The sequence below is a fragment of the Neoarius graeffei genome, chromosome 9 (genome assembly GCF_027579695.1).
Source record: "Neoarius graeffei isolate fNeoGra1 chromosome 9, fNeoGra1.pri, whole genome shotgun sequence".
NCBI lineage: Eukaryota > Metazoa > Chordata > Actinopteri > Siluriformes > Ariidae > Neoarius > Neoarius graeffei.
Window position 1 is genome coordinate 24,368,910 of NC_083577.1, and position 22,338 is coordinate 24,391,247.

Sequence of the window (22,338 nt, forward strand, 5' to 3'; positions counted from 1 at the left end):
ACATGGAAGTAAACCGAGGAAGTCTTGGGTCAGTTGTTTTGGTTTGCGGTGTTCTCACCTGTCTTGACAAACTGCCCTGAGGGAATAAACAACAGAGTGAGATTTAAACAGACCACATGCTGTATGTGGGACGACACCTTAAAGCACTTGCATGGAAGACAAGATCCCATTGAAATTGCGGCCCACTGAAACACACTTGGTGTCATTCTGTTTTATTGCACTGTTGCTGTGGTTTATGCATGTTGTCATTTTAACAGGAGGATCAGCGTATCCAGGATAAATGGTGCACAGCTGGTTTCGGTTTTCATTCAGGACATTTACAGTGGTGCTTGAAAGTTTGTGAACCCTTTAGAATTTTCTATATTTCTGCATAAATATGACGTAAAACATCATCAGATTTTCACACAAGTCCTAAAAGTAGATAAAGAGAACCCAGTTAAACAAATGAGACAAAAAAATACACTGACAGTCAATGAAAATGTCCAGGTGACATTTATGAAAATAATTTTATTCATAAGCTATGAAATCATGTACTAGAAGCTTACAGATCAATATACTGACATTTAACTCGAGATGAATAAACAAAAAATTACAATTGTTGTGAGCTTTGATAATGTACAGTCCGAACAAAATGGATACCCTGTAATTGGAAAGTTGCAGCTTCAGTACCGAGTATTGTCCCCACCAACAGCAATACAAGCCGTCAGTCTGCAACGCATACTGCGTATCAAACGGCGAATCCTGTCTTGTGGAATGGCCTGCCACTCCTCTTGAAGAGCCTGGATCAGTTGACCTCTGTTCATGGGACGAGGAACACGGTTCTGGATCTGAACACCAAGGTGATCCCATAAATGCTCAATGGGATTGAGATCAGGTGAATACGCAGGCCATGGCAGGGTTTGGACATTCAATCGACGCCCAACTTCTGAAAAACTTAGGCCGGCTTGCACCATGCCGAGGGCCCGCCATCTATCATCTGGATTTAACCGTGGCATCTTGGACATAAGGAATACAAAAGTCGGCTTTTTCATGGCCTTAATAAAGGCTATCCAACCCATCCTTTCAACCGTGTACAAATTTTTGTTTTTCTCCAAAACAGCACTTTGAGCTGATTCCTAAAGACCACTCCCTGAAGACTATTGAAAAATGTTTGGATTGAGGAGAACTCATTAATGACTTCTGTGCACGCTATTCAATAGAAACATCTCAAAACAAACATTTCCCCAACTCCGTATTGCATAATATGTTGAATTATTGACCTGGACTTTTTCATTGACTGCCAGTGTATTATACTTGGTCATTTATTTATTGAGGAAAATTGTCCAATATTACAGGGTAGCACGGTGGTGTAGTGGTTAGCGCTGTCGCCTCACAGCAAGAAGATCCTGGGGTTGAACCCCGTGGCCGGCGAGGGCCTTTCTGTGCGGAGTTTGCATGTTCTCCCCGTGTCCACGTGGGTTTCCTCCGGGTGCTCCGGTTTCCCCCACAGTCCAAAGGCATGCAGGTTAGGTTAATTGGTGGCTCTAAATTGACCGTAGGTGTGAATGGTTGTCTATGTGTCAGCCCTGCGATGACCTGGCAACTTGTCCAGGGTGTACCCTGACTCTCGCCCATAGTCAGCTGGGAGAGGATCCAGCTTGCCTGCGACTCTGTCGGACAGGATAAGTGACTACAAATAATGGATGGATGGATGGATTTATGGATGGATGGTAATAATGTTAATATTGTCCTCTGAGGGCCCTCTGTCAATCCTGGGCCCTTAGAATTGTCCTAACTCCCCCCCAGCAGCGCCCCTGAGCTTAAGTGTTTAAAAATTTGTAACTGCACAACAATCTTTTTCGAACATAACTTCTTTTTTTCAGACACAACATCTATACTGTGGTTTAATCTGTAAAAGCTCTGTGAGACTTCTTGACTATATGTATGTGGTAGTGTGTATTTCTGCGCTGCACAGCCACTGTTTGAGATTCAGTAAACAAAACACTATGACTCAATCCAAGCCCAGACAACAGTATGAGCAATAAAGAGCTCGAGGATCAGGAGACCGGCAGACTTCTGACAGTGACACTGATATAATGAGACGTAATTACTGGAATAACAAGCATGGCTCTATGTGTCGGCCCTGTGATAACCTGGCGATTTGTCCAGGGTGTACCCCGCCTCTCACCCATAGTTAGCTGGGATAGGTGCCAGCTTGCCTCCGACCCTGTAGGACAGGATAAGCAGCTACAGATAATGGATGGATGGATGGATGGATGGGTGGATGGATGGGTGGATGGATGGATGGATCCAATATTACATATCTGTGAGAGGCAAAAGTATGTGAACCTTTGCTTTCAGTATCTGGTGTGACCCCTTTGTGCAGCAATAACTGCAACTAAATGTTTCTGGTAACTGTTGATCAGTCCTGCACACCGGCTTGGAGGAATTTTAGCCCATTCCTCCATTCAGAACAGCTTCAACTCTGGGATGTTGGTGGGTTTCCTCACATGAACTGCTCGCTTCAGGTCCTTCCACAACATTTTGATTGGATTAAGGTCAGGACTTTGACTTGGCCATTCCAAAACATTCACTTTATTCTTCTTTAACCATTCTTTGGTAGAACGACTTGTGTGCTTAGGGCCGTTGTCTTGCTGCATGACCCACCTTCTCTTGAGATTCAGTCCTGACATTTTCCTTTAGAATTTGCTGGTATAATTCAGAATTCATTGTTCCAACAATGATGGCAAGACGTCCTGGCCCAGATGCAGCAAAACTGGCCCAAACCATGATACTACCACCACCATGTTTCACAGATGGGATAAGGTTCTTATGCTGGAATACAGTGTTCTCCTTTCTCCAAACATAATGCTTCTAATTTAAACCAAAAATTTCTCTTTTGGTCTCATCCGTCCACAAAACATTTTTCCAATAGCCTTTTCCAAGAATAGCAATGTTCTTTTTGGAGCGCAGTGGCTTTCTCCTTGCAACCCTGCCATGCACACCATTGTTGTTCAGTGTTCTCCTGATGGTGGACTCATGAGCATTAACATTAGGCAATGTGAGAGAGGCCTTCAGTTGCTTAGAAGTTACCCTGGAGTCCTTTGTGACCTTGCCGACTATTACACGCCTTGCTCTTGGAGTGATCTTTGTTGGTCGACCACTCCTGGGGAGGGTAACAATGGTCTTGAATTTCCTCCATTTGTACACAATCTGTCTGACTGTGGATTGGTGGAGTCCAAAATCTTTAGAGATGGTTTTGTAACCTTTTCCAGCCTGATGAGCATCAACAACGCTTTTTCTGAGCTCCTCAGAAATCTCCTTTGTCCGTGCCATGATACACTTCCACAAATGTGTGTTGTGAAGATCAGACTTTGATAGATCCCTGTTCTTTAAATAAAACAGGGTGCCCACTCACACCTGATTGTCATCCAATTGATTGAAAACACCTGACTCTAATTTCACCTTCAAATTAACTGCTAATCCTAGAGGTTCACATAGTTTTGCCACTCACAGATATGTAATATTGGGTCATTTTCCTCAATAAATAAATGACCAAGTATAATATTTTTGTCTCATTTGTTTAACTGGGTTCTCTTTATCTACTTTTAGGACTTGTGTGAAAATCTGATAATGTTTTAGGTCATATTTATGCAGAAATATAGAAAATTCTAAAGGGTTCACAAACTTTCAAGCACCACTGCATGCACAGTAACATTCCACTATTATTCCGAATATAACAATATTCAAAATTTGATATGGGTCATGTAAACAACATATTCCGTTTGGATATTCCCAATTTGTCATGTGGGGTATGCTGATCTTATTCCGATTTTAGGAGAATTCTTTGGGCATGTGTACAGCGCGGCAGGAGTATGCATCTCAATTGGGGTTTTTACAGCAGCTTGCAACACACGGCCTCTGTGCGTTGTACACAAACTGTTGGCTTGTGTGGGCGTTTACATTAATTAGAGTCTGCACGGCTGCATGCAAACGGGAATATTCGTGGAATGTTCTTTTTCACAGCCAAGAAGGAATCTTATCTTTTTCAGACTAAGGACAAAAACCGGAATATTTTTGTGTATGTAAACACAGTGAGCCTTCATAGTCATGGGCGGAGTCATCACTAAGGAGTGGGAGTGGTTAACTTGCATTTTCTTTGATAATTGTGACTCGGCTCGTCTGTTAGTGATTCCAGAATAGACTTTTCAGAGTGCAGCTGGTCAAGAGACCAAAACAGCATTGCATGCTGAGTATCTTGACAAAAAAAAATCCTACATAAAAAAGAGAAAACAAGCAAAAGAGAATTATTTAAATAAAGAAAGAAACAACACAAAGACAGACCAGTGTTTGGGCACAAATTAAATCGTGTAAAACTATGATTATCTATGTCTACAAAAAAGTAAATGTTAGTTTAGTTACTAACTTGAATGAAGTCAAAATAGAAATAACAAGAAAACACTAAGTAAGGGTAGTATCTTACTGGGCTGCGACAGCCCGCGTCTAGTTGGAGACATAATTGCGATAAAATACGCAAATTAGCGACAATTTTCACTTGGAATCACACTGAATTGATATTCGCATATTTTACCGCAATCGTTGTGTCTCCAACTAGTCGCAGGCTGTCGCAGCCCGGCTTTCCCTCGGCAGGCAGGGAAGTAGAGAAGCCTCACGGAAACTGACTTGAGAAGGGTTCGCGACGGCTTTGCGAAGCCAGTGACACATTTGCATCTATTTTGAGAGAAATTTTGTCGCACAGATTTTTTTAACATGTTCAAAATTTCAGCGACGAAGGAGCGACACTTTGCAACTCATACGAGGAAATTGAGAAGCCACGCGAATGTTTCAAGACATTTTTGAAACTCTCTCGCGAATGACGTTTGCAATTTGTCGCAAGCTGTCACAGCCCAGAGAGATACTAGCTTAAGAGTCACATACACCCTTCAGAGAAGAGTTTCAAGGTACCATAATACTGATTTTCCCAATGTCATGTCATTTATTATGCTGTCTTATCGAGCCGGTTATTTAGCACAAAAGTCTTTTAGCATAAATCCAAAGTCTTTTAGCACAACTCTATGTTCTTTAGCACAACTCTGGATTATGGTCACTATAATCGAAAAAAATATATATACTCATCTTAAAAAATGAAATTAATGCCTTCCAACTTCTTAAATCGTATGCATTTTTCGTGGCACCTGCAGTTTAATTGATTATCAAGTTGTTGGTTTTTTTTCCTTTCAAGTTTAATTGTTTCACTTTCTTGAAGTCACAGCAATCATCTAAAATGTAAATAGCTTAATAAAATAATTGAAATAGCTGTACATAGTTTTTTCCTTTCTTTCGACCTTTTTTCTTTTGTAAAAAATTTAAATGAACAAACAAAAAGCTTTCTTTAAACGCTTGTAAATTTCACTTGACTTTTCATTCTTTATCAAATTAGCAAATTGTAAATAATAAATATGATATAATTTCAGCTCAGCACTTTAATAAAGACAAAACAAACCTGGAAGTCGGCTGTAGCGGTGTACTGGGTCAGGGTACGTGCTGTGTTAAATAATTTGGAGGGAGGATTGGTGACTAACATACGTGCTCCAACCCCGATTCCAAAAAAGTTGGGACAAAGTACAAATTGTAAATAAAAACGGAATGCAATAATTTACAAATCTCAAAAACTGATATTGTATTCACAATAGAACATAGACAACATATCAAATGTCGAAAGTGAGACATTTTGAAATTTCATGCCAAATATTGGCTCATTTGAAATTTCATGACAGCAACACATCTCAAAAAAGTTGGGGCAGGGGCAATAAGAGGCTGGAAAAGTTAAAGGTACAAAAAAGGAACACCTGGAGGACCAAATTGCAATTCATTAGGTCAATTGGCAATAGGTCATTAACATGACTGGGTATAAAAAGAGCATCTTGGAGTGGCAGCGGCTCTCAGAAGTAAAGATGGGAAGAGGATCACCAATCCCCCAATTCTGCTCCGACAAATAGTGGAGCAATATCAGAAAGGAGTTCGACAGTGTAAAATTGCAAAGAGTTTGAACATATCATCATCTACAGTGCATAATATCATCAAAAGACTCAGAGAATCTGGAAGAATCTCTGTGCGTAAGGGTCAAGGCTGGAAAACCATGCTAGGAGCCCGTGATCTTCGGGCCCTTAGACGGCACTGCATCACATACAGGCATGCTTCTGTATTGGAAATCACAAAATGGGCTCAGGAATATTTCCAGAGAACATTATCTGTGAACACAATTCACCGTGCCATCCGCCGTTGCCAGCTCAAACTCTATAGTTCAAAGAAGAAGCCGTATCTAAACACGATCCAGAAGCGCAGACGTCTTCTCTGGGCCAAGGCTCATTTAAAATGGACTGTGGCAAAGTGGAAAACTGTTCTGTGGTCAGACGAATCAAAATTTGAAGTTCTTTATGGAAATCAGGGACGCCGTGTCATTCGGACTAAAGAGGAGAAGGATGACCCAAGTTGTTATCAGCACTCAGTTCAGAAGCCTGCATCTCTGATGGTATGGGGTTGCATTAGTGCGTGTGGCATGGGCAGCTTACACATCTGGAAAGACACCATCAATGCTGAAAGGTATATCCAGGTTCTAGAGCAACATATGCTCCCATCCAGACGACGTCTCTTTCAGGGAAGACCTTGCATTTTCCAGCATGACAATGCCAAACCACATACTGCATCAATTACAGCATCATGGCTGTGTAGAAGAAGGGTCCGGGTACTGAACTGGCCAGCCTGCAGTCCAGATCTTTCACCCATAGAAAACATTTGGCGCATCATAAAACGGAAGATACGACAAAAAAGACCTAAGACAGTTGAGCAACTAGAATCCTCCATTAGACAAGAATGGGTGAACATTCCTATCCCTAAACTTGAGCAACTTGTCTCCTCAGTCCCCAGACGTTTACAGACTGTTGTAAAGAGAAAAGGGGATGTCTCACAGTGGTAAACATGGCCTTGTCCCAACTTTTTTGAGATGTGTTGTTGTCATGAAATTTAAAATCACCTAATTTTTCTCTTTAAATGATACATTTTCTCAGTTTAAACATTTGATATGTCATCTATGTTCTATTCTGAATAAAATATGGAATTTTGAAACTTCCACATCATTGCATTCCGTTTTTATTTACACTTTGTACTTTGTCCCAACTTTTTTGGAATCGGGGTTGTACATCAAACATGGCGGTTTCAAGATGGCGGAGTGGGGAAATACAATTGCTCATTTTTGATCGGAATCTTGGCAACTTTCATTAAAAAAAATCCATCAAACATCTTTAAACATGATCAGTAAGTATTCATAATAAAGATTAAGTGTTCTTGGATCTTGTGCTAAAGGACTTAGAGTTGTGCTACAAGACTTTGGATTTGTGCTAAAAGACTTTTGTGCTAAATAACTGTAAACCATCGAGCCTATAGCATGTAAGTGAGAACATGAAAGAATTAAAGGCAAACTTAAAAAAAAAGTCTGGGGTGGAAAATCTCATCTCATCTCATTATCTCTAGCCGCTTTATCCTTCTACAGGGTCGCAGGCAAGCTGGAGCCTATCCCAGCTGACTACGGGCGAAAGGCGGGGTACACCCTGGACAAGTCGCCAGGTCATCACAGGGCTGACACATAGACACAGACAACCATTCACACTCACATTCACACCTACGGTCAATTTAGAGTCACCAGTTAACCTAACCTGCATGTCTTTGGACTGTGGGGGAAACCGGAGCACCCGGAGGAAACCCACGCGGACACGGGGAGAACATGCAAACTCCACACAGAAAGGCCCTTGTCGGCCCCGGGGCTCGAACCCAGGACCTTCTTGCTGTGAGGCAACAGCGCTAACCACTACACCACCGTGCCGCCCCGGTGGAAAATTATTTTTAGATTTTTCTCCTCATTAAAATGGCCCAGTGCATTCAAAAAAAAGGAAAGGCAATTCCCATGCAGGACAGAATATGTTCTTTGAAGGAATGTAGGAATCACGAACATGATTTACCATTTACACATTTGCTCCCTAGCAGTTTATTCCGTCATCTTTGCAATTCATTGATCATCGTCCAAGGGGAACAGCTGCAACAGATAAGCATGAAAATCTTAGCCCAGTTGCTGTCGAGATCAGACTGTGGCCTGCACCATGGATGTGAGCAGTGGTCTTTCTGTATCGGACATGACAAATGAGTTTGTCACGTCTCAGCTGGTAGTCATGGCCGTTAATCTCATTTGGCTAGCAATGAAAGGAAACTCTTTCTGCCAGATCCTGGAATCCAGGCCACTTCAGCTTGTCTCATGTCAATGTTTGATTAAGTGGTTTATAAAGCCTGAGTGTTAATACAGGACATTGTGTCTCATGTGAGTAATTTGATGTTGAAATACGATTAGGGAAAAGCAACTGGACACACACAAGTTTTGTTTTCCTTTCCCAAAGCCGTGAACTAGGTTTGGTTAGTGCTGCGTCACGTCAGTTTCAGCATTGTGTCTGGATCAGATTTGTCATTTTCTGATCCAGTGTTGTATCCAATATTGTGTGTGTGTGTGTGATGATTGATCATAGATTTTGTTCGTCAACAGAGGTCACTAATATTCTTCGATCAGCATCATACCTCTGAACAGACCCTCGTAGTGAGTTTGCAGAGCTGTGATGCAAGTATCCTGTTAATTGAACTAAAATTTTTTAAAAGGGGCCAACACACCCAGGTTTTGGAAGATTGTAGGTGTTGAATCATGTAATCAAAAGTTAGGACACAGCTTCTAATTCAATCTTTTATCTTTATTTTTTATTAATTAATTAAAAGTCACTTCATGTCTTAAAGTAATGATGGATGTTGTTTCTCTTTACTTAGTCGAGTGGTTCTTGACATAATATGGATTACTACAGTTGTGGAATTGGGCTATTTACTGTACAACCCCGATTCCAAAAAAGTTGGGACAAAGTACAAATTGTAAATAAAAACGGAATGCAATGATGTGGAAGTTTCAAAATTCCATATTTTATTCGGAATAGAACATAGATGACATATCAAATGTTTAAACTGAGAAAATGTATCATTTAAAGAGAAAAATTAGGTGATTTTAAATTTCATGACAACACCACATCTCAAAAAAGTTGGGACAAGGCCATGTTTACCACTGTGAGACATCCCCTTTTCTCTTTACAACAGTCTGTAAACGTCTGGGGACTGAGGAGACAAGTTGCTCAAATTTAGGGATAGGAATGTTAACCCATTCTTGTCTAATGTAGGATTCTAGTTGCTCAACTGTCTTAGGTCTTTTTTGTCGTATCTTCCGTTTTATGATGCACCAAATGTTTTCTGTGGGTGAAAGATCTGGACTGCAGGCTGGCCAGTTCAGTACCCGGACCCTTCTTCTACGCAGCCATGATGCTGTAATTGATGCAGTATGTGGTTTGGCATTGTCATGTTGGAAAATGCAAGGTCTTCCCTGAAAGAGACGTCGTCTGGATGGGAGCATGTGTTGCTCTAGAACCTGGATATACTTTTCAGCATTGATGGTGTCTTTCCAGATGTGTAAGCTGCCCATGCCACATGCACTAATGCAACCCCATACCATCAGAGATGTAGGCTTCCGAACTGAGTGCTGATAACAACTTGGGTCGTCCTTCTTCTCTTTAGTGCGAATGACACGGCGTCCCTGATTTCCATAAAGAACTTCAAATTTTGATTCGTCTGATCACAGAACAGTTTTCCACTTTGCTACAGTCCATTTTAAACGAGCCTTGGCCCAGAGAAGACGTCTGCGCTTCTGGATCGTGTTTAGATACGGCTTCTTCTTTGAACTATAGAGTTTTAGCTGGCAACGGCGGATGGCACGGTGAATTGTGTTCACAGATAATGTTCTCTGGAAATATTCCTGAGCCCATTTTGTGATTTCCAATACAGAAGCATGCCTGTATGTGATGCAGTGCCGTCTAAGGACCCGAAGATCACGGGCACCCAGTATGGTTTTCCGGCCTTGACCCTTACGCACGGTGATTCTTCCAGATTCTCTGAATCTTTTGATGATATTATGCACTGTAGATGATGATATGTTCAAACTCTTTGCAATTTTACACTGTCGAACTCCTTTCTGATATTGCTCCACTATTTGTCGGCACAGAATTAGGGGGATTGGTGATCCTCTTCCCATCTTTACTTCTGAGAGCCGCTGCCACTCCAAGATGCTCTTTTTATACCCAGTCATGTTAATGACCTATTGCCAATTGAACTAATGAGTTGCAATTTGGTCCTCCAGCTGTTCCTTTTTTGTACCTTTAACTTTTCCAGCCTCTTATTGCCCCTGTCCCAACTTTTTTGAGATGTGTTGCTGTCATGAAATTTCAAATGAGCCAATATTTGGCATGAAATTTCAAAATGTCTCACTTTCGACATTTGATATGTTGTCTATGTTCTATTGTGAATACAATATCAGTTTTTGAGATTTGTAAATTATTGCATTCCGTTTTTATTTACAATTTGTACTTTGTCCCAACTTTTTTGGAATCGGGGTTGTATTTTTATGATTTACTATTTACTGTTTGATCTCAAACATATTAAGAAGACAAGAAATTGCACTCATTAACTTGGGACGAGGCACCTGTTAATTGAAAAGCGTTCCAGGTGACTACCTCATGAAGCTGGTTAAGATAATGCCAATAGTGTGCAAAGTGTCATCAGGGTAAACACTGGATACTTTGAAGTATATAAAATTTAAAGCTAGTCTGCCTTTCAGATTTTTCAAGTTTAGGTCATAAAAATAATTTTCCCAGACACCCAATTATTTTTGTTTAGTGGACCGAATGCTACTGAATTCGAATCACAGACTTCCAATTTTATTAGTTTTTTTTTTAATCAAACAATTAATGAAATTAGGGCCGTATGGCCCTAAATTCTCCACTATTTTTTTCCTGCTTCACCATGACCCAATTCAAGATATTATGTCATGCATCACATGGTGGGCTTTCCCCGTTCACGCAAGGCATTGTGGGATACAAATTTGAAACGGGAGAGAAAAATGGAGGACATGAGTGCGCGAATGAAACATGAAATACCGACTACAGTAACGGAAAGTGAGAAGAAAAGACGTTATATGCGAAGGAAAGGAAATGCAGGACCAAACTAATAAATATCGGCAGTCAGTGAGCACCTCGGTGTGATCAGCTGTTCGTTTAGCAACAGAATGATGTAACTGTCAGTGCACGGTCAAAGTAAACCTGTAGGTGGCAGTAATGCAACACTGGATGCCAACTGCCGTAAAATCCAAAAGAAGAAGGTAAACCTGCGCATACGCGCACGGACTTCCCCGTCTGCTTGACTGCACAAAGCGAGCGATTTCATACACATTATTTGCTTTAATCCCCTGAAATAAAATAATTTCCCAGTCACAGAATGGCCTGATATTTTTTGAGATATTACAGAAATAAGCATATATCACAATGACCAAATTTCAGAGGGAACTAAATTTCACCGATTTTATGAAATCGAAAGGTCATTGAACTTTAAACGTATTTGGGTTTTTTTGAACACTTTTTGTTTACCACACAATTCCATATATGTTCCATATGTTATTTCATAGTTTTGATGTCTTCAGTATTGTTCTACAATGTAGAAAATACAGAATCAAAATACAGAAAAACCTATGAATGAGTAGGGGTGTACAAACTTTTGACTGGTACTGTATATGCAATCCACTTTAATGACCCTAATCACAGAGATTTGGTTAATTTCTATCATAATCATACAAGGTTTAAGTACCACAACCATATTTATTGACCGTACCTAAAGACTGTCATGTCGTATTTGTCTCTGAACGAAGGCCGATATATTGGACCTAATTTGCAACCTGCAGCCTGCACAGATGTGTGTGCGCTTGAGCTCTGGATTGTATACGGATCATTTTTCCTGACCAGTGGATTCTCTTTGTTTGCCAAAGACTCGGTGAACCTCTGATCCCTGGCCAAGTTCAGATTGGCACATCTCTCGCTTTGTGTAGGACCAGGAAGTGAAATATTGAGAGGAAGTGATGGTGACCACTCTGTGTTTGGTCAGTATGGTGTTCACTCAGTAGGGTGTTGGTCCTCATGCTTTGTATGACTAGCACTTGGAGATCTGTCTGGTTCAGTTATTTGGGCTGAAGTTCAATGCCATGCTTTCATCAACAGTCATTATCAGGATGACGAGCTGAATGCATGCTTGCTACCCAACACCCGGACATTTTGGCTTGAAAAGAATGTTCCAGTGTTGATTCAGGGACAGCAATATTAATTAGATTACAGTAGTAATTCTAAGGGGTGGCATGGTAGTGCAGTGTCACTTCACAGCAAGAAGGTTGTGGGTTCGAACCTCATGGCCGATGGGGGCCTTTCTGTGCGGAGTTTGCATGTTCTCTCTGAATGGTTGAGTGGAGAAAACCGCTATAATAACAATTCAATAGAAGGCAACGGGAAACCATGACTGTAATTCTTCCCTAGAAGCTTTGAAGGGTGGAGCTGTCAGAGTGGCCACGTCATTGCAGTGATGTGTCAAACAGAGGGAGGTCTTTTTATAATCACTGCTGACCAACATTAAACCAGTCCTCCAAAGATAGGTATAGTAGCAGTGTTGTAGTCAAGTCACTAAACCTCAAGTCCAAGTTCAGGTCTCAAGTCCCCAGTGTTCAAGTCCAAGTCATTAAAGGAAATTTCAAGTCGAGTCCACTATTGATCCGAGTCGAGTCCGAGAACAAGACTCCAACCGCACCATTTGACGGTGGCTGTTGCTGCCTTTATATAAAACCGTCTCTGCTACTGTGTTGGACTAACGTTCCTGCTCAACTGCCCCATTTTAGTTAACAGGCTACAGATAAAAAGCTTGTTCATTGCTCAGCAAGCCCCGCCCACTATCAACAGGGCAAATAACATGAGAGAGGGTTAACACTAGCTAGTTCATCGCTCAGCAAGCAAGCCCCACTATCAACAGAGCAATGAACATAGCGTGTCACTTCCTTCTCTGCGTGAAGTCTTGCCAAATGACGATTGAAGTTCGAGGTCGTCCCCGTCGTCTCCTCGATAGTTCTACATATGGAACACACAGCGGTGCATTTTTTCCCACTGCACGAGAAGTCTGTATAAGCAAAGCGGACAATCCTAGGGGCGTTCTCTCCAGGCATTTTACCGCCATTTTGTTCCTGAACTTGACGCATGAACAGGTGAATGTGCATTCTCTTGCACAACATTAGTATAAAAATTAATGTAGATATAAATATGCCAAATTATTAAGGCATGTTACAAAAAAGAAAGAAAAAATCCGAGTCCTCGTCTCCAATTTATGAGTCCGAATGCAGTTAATGCACGAGTCCGAGTCCAAGTCCGAGTCATCAGCGCTCAAGTCCAAGTCAAGTCACGAGTCCTTAAAATTAGGGCACGAGTCGGCCTTGAGTACTACAAGCCTGTATAGTAGCACATGTTCTTTCCAGGATATAGCTCAAGATGTCCATGTCTGCTCAGGTGTGCATGTCTTTTGCCAGAAAACAATTAGTTTGGGAAGTGAGACCTCAGAAAGTGAAGGAGGCACGCAGCTCAGCTTCACAAGGTTCACAGCTAACTCCGTTTGGAGGAAAAAGCTGTACGTATTGTACACATTAATGTGCTAACAGACGACCTGACCCCAGACCTTCTCGGTTTCAACACAACAGATGGAAAGTGTTGGCTTTTTTTCTCCATGGAGACATTTAGGAAATCTGATCACTTCCTCTTTTAGCTTTCAGTTTCACACGATGACAAATATGGAAGCATCTGTTCATATTTTTCAAGTGCTTGAATCACCAGATTGCAACAAAGATTTTCACAATATGCTGGTTTTGTTTGATGTTAATTTATTTGTATTTTTTTAAATGAAGTAAACATCATGATGATCATAGATCAGACTTTCCCAAACTCCTGGGCTCATGATTTACAAATGGGGTCATGAGAGAAACTCCTAATGTCCTAATTTATCTTGTACACTAATAAAAGAAATATCTGTCTGATAATGAAGAAGGATTTTGTGTGCTAATATTACGTTTCCCTGCATATGGAAGTGTATTGCCAGTGTATCCATGCCAGAAAAAGAAAAACGGACCAGTATTATGTTATAACGTGAAAAGTTTATTTATAACAAGATGTTTTTCACGATTTAACATGTTATTGACATTTTATAACTTTTCTTGTTATAACAGAATACTATTTATCTTGCCATAACATGATGAATTATTGTTATAACATAAAATGTTTTGTGTTATATCACATTTATATTGTTAGGCTATAAGGTGAAACTCGTGTTTGAATGAGGAAACGGTGTGTAGAGAATGAGAACTGAGGAATACAGCTCATTTACACCATTTGACTAAGTTCAACTTGATGCTTGGGTTGAACTGTGGCGAGATTCTGCTGGTATTGAGCACACTGGATGATTGTGTCATCTAATATCTACTTTTAGTATAAATATGGAGGCGATGATAGGAAATCGCGTGCACACACTCAACAATTGCTTGAGAAATTTCTGATGATTTCTCGATAATCATCTCGAGCGACTCAGAAAAATGGTGGCCAATCGCTTTGTCGCTGTAAGTGAAGAAGAATTACAAATGATGAAAGAGAATGCTGTTCCTAAAAGCACTAAAGAGGCTACAAAGTTTGGTCTAAAACTATTCAAAGGTAAGGTGGGATTGTGATTTACAACCCTGATTCCAAAAAAGTTGGGACAAAGTACAAATTGTAAATAAAAACGGAATGCAATGATGTGGAAGTTTCAAAATTCCATATTTTATTCAGAATAGAACATAGATGACATATCAAATGTTTAAACTGAGAAAATGTATCATTTAAAGAGAAAAATTAGGTGATTTTAAATTTAATGACAACACCACATCTCAAAAAAGTTGGGACAAGGCCATGTTTCCCACTGTGAGACATCCCCTTTTCTCTTTACAACAGTCTGTAAACGTCTGGGGACTGAGGAGACAAGTTGCTCAAGTTTAGGGATAGGAATGTTAACCCATTCTTGTCTAATGTAGGATTCTAGTTGCTCAACTGTCTTTGGTCTTTTTTGTCGTATCTTCCGTTTTATGATGCGCCAAATGTTTTCTATGGGTGAAAGATCTGGATTGCAGGCTGGCCAGTTCAGTACCCGGACCCTTCTTCTACGCAGCCATGATGCTGTAATTGATGCAGTATGTGGTTTGGCATTGTCATGTTGGAAAATGCAAGGTCTTCCCTGAAAGAGACGTCGTCTGGATGGGAGCATATGTTGCTCTAGAACCTGGATATACCTTTCAGCATTGATGGTGTCTTTCCAGATGTGTAAGCTGCCCATGCTACACGCACTAATGCAACCCCATACCATCAGAGATGCAGGCTTCTGAACTGAGCGCTGATAACAACTTGGGTCGTCCTTCTCCTCTTTAGTCCGAATGACACGGCGTCCCTGATTTCCATAAAGAACTTCAAATTTTGATTCGTCTGACCACAGAACAGTTTTCCACTTTGCCACAGTCCATTTTAAATGAGCCTTGGCCCAGAGAAGACGTCTGCGCTTCTGGATCGTGTTTAGATACGGCTTCTTCTTTGAACTATAGAGTTTTAGCTGGCAACGGCGGATGGCACGGTGAATTGTGTTCACAGATAATGTTCTCTGGAAATATTCCTGAGCCCATTTTGTGATTTCCAATACAGAAGCATGCCTGTATGTGATGCAGTGCCGTCTAAGGGCCCGAAGATCACGGGCACCCAGTATGGTTTTCCGGCCTTGACCCTTACGCACAGAGATTCTTCCAGATTCTCTGAATCTTTTGATGATATTATGCACTGTAGATGATGATATGTTCAAACTCTTTGCAATTTTACACTGTCGAACTCCTTTCTGATATTGCTCCACTATTTGTCGGCGCAGAATTAGGGGGATTGGTGATCCTCTTCCCATCTTTACTTCTGAGAGCCGCTGCCACTCCAAGATGCTCTTTTTATACCCAGTCATGTTAATGACCTATTGCCAATTGACCTAATGAGTTGCAATTTGGTCCTCCAGCTGTTCCTTTTTTGTACCTTTAACTTTTCCAGCCTCTTATTGCCCCGTCCCAACTTTTTTGAGATGTGTTGCTGTCATGAAATTTCAAATGAGCCAATATTTGGCATGAAATTTCAAAATGTCTCACTTTTGACATTTGATATGTTGTCTATGTTCTATTGTGAATACAATATCAGTTTTTGAGATTTGTAAATTATTGCATTCCGTTTTTATTTACAATTTGTACTTTGTCCCAACTTTTTTGGAATCGGAGTTGTAGTTTATTGATTTCCAAACAAAGTATTTTCTAGATAAGTGACACAAATCTGCGTCACGCCTTTATTGCATTTGCATGCTGCTTTTGAAGCCTGAAATGAATTATTTGTAATACGATTTAATTTTTTTTTTAAATAATCACCTGTGTATTTATACAAAAACAATTATCCGCCTCAGGCTCAATGAATATCTGTGAATAATAACCTCGAATTCGTATATTGGCTGGTGTTGAGTGGTATATCAGATTTATTCCATTCAGCTAGCATGATATTGAACGAATCAAAGACGAGTAACTGAATGGAATATATCTGATATACCATGAAAAAAAGCCAGCCAATATTTATTATTATTATTATTATTATTATTATTATACATTCACATCGTTCTCTTTCAAAATTCTCTCAAAATCTTCCATATTTAATGACGCAAACCTGGCAGCCATGTTTGTTTACAAATTGTCACAGTCGCTTGCTAGCGCGGAGGTTTTATGTGTAATACAGATCTTATCGCATTTTCAATTCATTGCGACAGTTTACTGTGGGTGCCGCCAGCGAACAAAGAAATGCTTCTGCGCATGCGCAGCAGAAAATGTTCTCATTGGATATTCGTATCAGCTCCGACGTGTGACGTCATGTGGTCTTGCCAACCATGCAGTATCGTAAACCATATGCTCATTCTCGATTGCATAGAGTGACGTAATACACGTAGCATAAGCAATATGCTAACAATATTGCATGCTATCAAACCGAATGAATGAAACCCGCTAGAAGGGAATAGAACACGTTTTTATTCCATCGAAAAAGTGTCCTGTATGTATAATAATCACCGATATTCACTTCACCTTCAGCGAATAATAGTTAAATAACATGAAACATTTTATGTCGCAAGATAAATAGTATATTGTTAAAACAAGAAAAGTTTCTTATTCTGACGTTTGTGTCGTAATAACCTGAAAATATCTTGTTAAAGTGTGAAAGAAACTTAGCACAATAAACTTTTCACATTATAATGTTATCCTGATTTTTTTTTCCTTTTCCTGGTGTGCCAGCAATACAATTCTGTAAAACAGAAAATGTCTAGATCAGGTTAGAGACTAAGCTCACTTTTTGCACTCACTCTGCTCACAGCTACCCCGTATCCAGGCGGATTCAAGTGTTTCACGTGTGAGGAGGCAGCTGACAATTACGAGTGTAATCGCTGGGCACCAGATGTGTACTGCCCGCAAGGTAAGACCAATCCAGCTCCAGTTGTCCCATGAAGAAAGGTGGTTGTTGTTTTTTTTTTTTTTTAATTCTGTGCATTCTTTCAGAATAACGTCAGCGTAGATTTTGATTTGTTTTGCCTGTTGTGCTGTACGTCTGAATGATTCCCTCATGACGAGCATTTCTAGTTAGAAACGTGACATTAGTAGGGTTTCATTTGTGCAATAGTCATTATGTATCCAAGTGATCATGGTATGCACTGTCAGAAATATGCATCCACTTCTTCCTCAGGCCAAGTTTACATTAGACCGTATCAGCGGATCATCAGATTAACGTTTTTAAAACGATTAGTGTGCACACAGCAACGCCAATGCACGATTCGCGTGCACATAGCAACGCCAATACACGGATACGCTCGGCTCCGCAGGCATCCTGCGCTCCAAATCACTCCGCCCTGAACAGCGAGTGCCCTCTGGAGGGTGCGCACTCCAGCCCTGCACAGCTCACAGAGCACACGAGTATAGCGCACGAGCAGTGATTCGGGACTGAGCCGCTGTGTGTGTGATCTCAGTGCATATCACTTACCACTTGCAAGTGGAAGGATGGCAAGCCTAAAGACAATCATAACTACACAATGGGCAGTATTTGCATCAGTATTTGCAGTATTTTCATACTTTTATACTCTTTAATGAAAGGTGATACAAGGCGGAAGTCCGCGCCGTTTTTCAGCAGTCGCGTCACATGACCAACGCCAGCGAATCAGGAAGGTGGATGTCACAGTGACGTTGTCCAATGACGACGCCAGCTAGAGCTCAGCACAGCGTATCCGCGTATCTCAATCTTTACACAGCACCGGACCAGACACGATCTGGATTGAATACGTGGACGCTGGCGGATTCCCGTTTCCCGGCGTTTCCAGGCGTTTTAATGTAAACGGACAGTGCATCCGCGAAGAAAACGAGACAGATACGGTCTAATGTAAACTTGGCCTCAACCTTTCCATTCTGGCCCTGAACACTTTGAGTCACAAAGAAAGTGGAGTTGATTTACAGCACTTTGTTAATGACTCATCATCAATCTTTTAAATTGCACTTTATTTCAGTGTTGAGCTGCAATTTAAAAGGGAGTCACAAAACGTTATCTTAAAATATGACCGACCTTTAATAGAAGTGCTGAAAAGGTTATTTTAGTGTGAAATTTTCCAACCGTTCCCCTCCCATTGTAGAGACTAAATATTGTTCTACACATCACAAGCTGGACTGGAGTGGGAACACGGTGTCCGTGACAAAGCGTTGCGTCGCACTGGAGGACTGTCTCACTACCGGCTGCATGGACATGGACCATGAAGGAATCAGGGTATGTCCCACTGAACATTTTCATCTAAACATGGTCTGAGTAAAACACTAGACCTGTTCACATGATCACTCTACAGCTTGCATGCTTGCAGCAGAAAATCACTAATGTGAGTCATTTCATGTTTGACAATGTTATGCACACACTTCAGAATTATAGAAACACAATAACTGTAGTGTTTTCAGATAAAGAACCGCAAGGACCATCAGACGTCGAAAACCGCACATTGATATCTGCGATAATAAAAATTTGACGGAAATTGGTCAAACTTGCTACAATTTCATGGATTTTTTTGTCTCATTTTTTTCAATGAGGAAATTCTGTATTGTAATATAATATGATTTCAGTTTATTGGATGCGCTGTTTGTGCTAGTGTATCATATTTCTTCATCTTTCAGGCTGAAGTGCACCATTTTGTTGCAAAATATACACTACCGTTCAAAAGTTTGGGGTCACTTTGAAATGTCCTTATTTTTGAAAGAAAAGCACTGTTCTTTTCAATGAAGATCACTTTAAACTAATCAGAAATCCACTCTATACATTGCTAATGTGGTAAATGACTATTCTAGCTGCAAATGTCTGGTTTTTGGTGCAATATCTCCATAGGTGTATACAGGGTGCGATTTGTCAAAAAAAACAGAAGGGGGGATGTTTTTTTTTTTTTTTTAATCATGAAACGTCACAAAATTAAGGTAACAATAGGCTAACAGCTCAATAACATCCGATGATATCAAATGAATAACACTAAATGAAAACAAACACTAAATCAGAGATAGTAAATTCATCTTCCTATCTCTCTGACTAAATACACGAACACACAACAAAGTTCGCATTGCTTGTCGCGTTGCTGTGATGTTTCTCTCCCTCCGGATTAAATGGACAGTGACTCGAAAATCACTGAAATACATGAATACTAAATGAACAGTTTGCTCTGATGGCGCAGTTCATGTGGCCTTTTCTGCTTTCCCGTCGGTGCACTATCCGCCGCGTTTCGCCCTTCTTTAATCCACATTTCTGCGAATTTCTCAGCAGGGAAGGAACGCACGCCTGACCCATTGACAGCGAGGAAAAGAAGGCTGTCAGTGTGGATACACATTCATTCTGTTGCACTCATCAGTAAGGATGTGATGCATGGCGCTAAATCCACGTTCACACTCTGGATATTGTTATTATCTACAATGTATCTATTTGCTGGGGACGTTCGTGAACATCAAAGCTGCCACTTCGGGTCATTTTGAAAGTGAGTGCAATGTAGACCATAGAAAACTGTGTCACAACATGCCTGTCATGTCAACTTTTTTTTTGGTTTGTTTGTTTTATTGACGGGGTTGTCCCCGAGGATTTTTTTTCAGCAGAGATAAAAACCAGAGGGGGGGATGATCCCCACCATCCCCCCCAGCAAATCGCACCCAGGGTGTATAGAGGCCCATTTCCAGCGACTATCACTCCAGTGTTCTAATGGTACAATGTGTTTGCTCATTGCCTCAGAAGGCTAATGGATGATTAGAAAACCCTTGTACAATCATGTTAGCACAGCTGAAAACAGTTTAGCTCTTTAGAGAAGCTATAAAACTGACCTTCCTTTGAGCAGATTGAGTTTCTGGAGCATCACATTTGTGGGGTCGATTAAATGCTCAAAATGGCCAGAAAAATGTCTTGACTATATTTTCTATTCATTTTACAACTTATGGTGGTAAATAAAAGTGTGACTTTTCATGGAAAACACAAAATTGTCTGGGTGACCCCAAACTTTTGAACAGTAGTGTACATCTTGTTGGACCACGCCTGAAATGTCTGCAGTGTGACAGATTTACTATTGAGATATTTTCTGTCAAATTTATCAAGCTCATGATGTCAAATTTGCATTTAATATCTAGTTTATAATGAATTTCTCATCTACAAAGTATCCAGATGGGAAAAAAACAAACATGTTCACAATATAACTTGCTAATACTACTGAGGTATGATTCAAAATGACAAAAATCTCCGTCGTGTCCGTAGGCCCCCCATGTACACAATGCTGAGAGACACAATGAGCTCAGTACAATAACTACAGTATGAAGGGTCTTTAGTAAGAACACAATATGTCTATATGGTACTTGGAATGTATTGCTGAATTACAAAATGCAGGACGATTAACTCACTTGTAGTGTCCGTAGCCCACCTGTACTGTCCGTAGGCCCCATGTTATCTCATACAAAGAGTCAGTTACATAAAAAGCTATAGGCAACTTTTTGAAATAATCAGGAAAAATCATTCATTTTCTCTGTATGTGACACAGAAACAAATACACAAGGAACTTTTTTCATGATATTTGGAAGATTCAGGGGCGTAGCTGGGGGGGGGTCCTGGGGTGCCCGTGACCCCCTCCCTTTTTTGGACCATACATTTTTTTTCAATAGCCACATATTAGAAACGAGGCCACTGTAATTTTTCTACCATTTTTTTTTAAACTAGAATGTCACCTCAGCCTCATTAGGATTTCTATAACCTTGTATAGACTTCCTGTGGTTTGGGCGCGAAAACCCAGTTCTGCACAAGCGCAACACGATCGCATGGTCAAGCTGCCAGTGTAGCTGCAGTCTTTTTAGTTGCGAATTATTGCAAGCCGAGTATTTCCTCTTGTGTTAATAATTCGCCATGTCAAAACAAGCAAAACTTTCCTCCTTCTTTCGGCGTGAAGAGAGATAAGCAATTTATTATATATTTTTTTCCATCAAAGTTGCATTTTGTGGCTTCGAAGCTAAGTTTTAGTGTGCCGTTTCTAGAACACAACATCAAGAAAACGTGGAAGAATACACTACGGCAGAGCGATCGACATTGACAAGATCGTTGACATCTTTGCCATTCGGCATCCACGACACCTTTTACTTGGAAACATTTTGGCCGATGAGCAGTAAGACAACAAGAATAGAGAGATCTGCATCGGTTGACTAGGGTAAGATGTCGAGCCACTATCCATACACTGCCGGATAAAGCTGATTTGGCCTAATCATGTCGGACGACATCTCAGCAGCTCGCAACATGAGATGAAAGAATGATGCAAAGACCGCGTTATTTTCTCAAATGTATTCAATGTATTTTTTCATTTACAAACCTGCGGGTATGTACTCAGGGCGCCAGTCAGTGTGTGACCCCCCCTTTGAAAAATCCTAGCTACGCCCCTGAGATTTAATTACAGTTCAGAACACCACATGCTGAGAATTCTGATCTTGCTAGAGTTAAAACAAAGTATTGGGATAGTATTGCTTTTAAAAATAGTCGACCTGAATATTGTTAGTTAATCAGAACATGAAAAGCATGTATCACATGTACAAAGTCTCATCTCATCTCATTATCTCTAGCCGCTTTATCCTTCTACAGGGTCGCAGGCAAGCTGGAGCCTATCCCAGCTGACTACGGGCGAAAGGCGGGGTACACCCTGGACAAGTCGCCAGGTCATCACAGGGCTGACACATAGACACAGACAACCATTCACACTCACATTCACACCTAC

The 22,338-nt window shown here is 40.7% G+C and overlaps 1 protein-coding gene across 1 annotated transcript in view; it reads left to right on the forward strand.

Moving 5' to 3' along the window:
• The window catches only part of lypd6 (LY6/PLAUR domain containing 6), a 99,083-nt gene that overhangs the window by 66,581 nt on the left and 10,164 nt on the right, over positions 1 to 22,338 (forward strand). The window contains exons 3-4 of the mRNA XM_060928632.1: positions 17,415 to 17,513; positions 18,715 to 18,845. Coding sequence (XP_060784615.1) covers positions 17,415 to 17,513; positions 18,715 to 18,845 — 230 coding nt within the window. The remainder of the gene's footprint in view (positions 1 to 17,414; positions 17,514 to 18,714; positions 18,846 to 22,338) is intronic.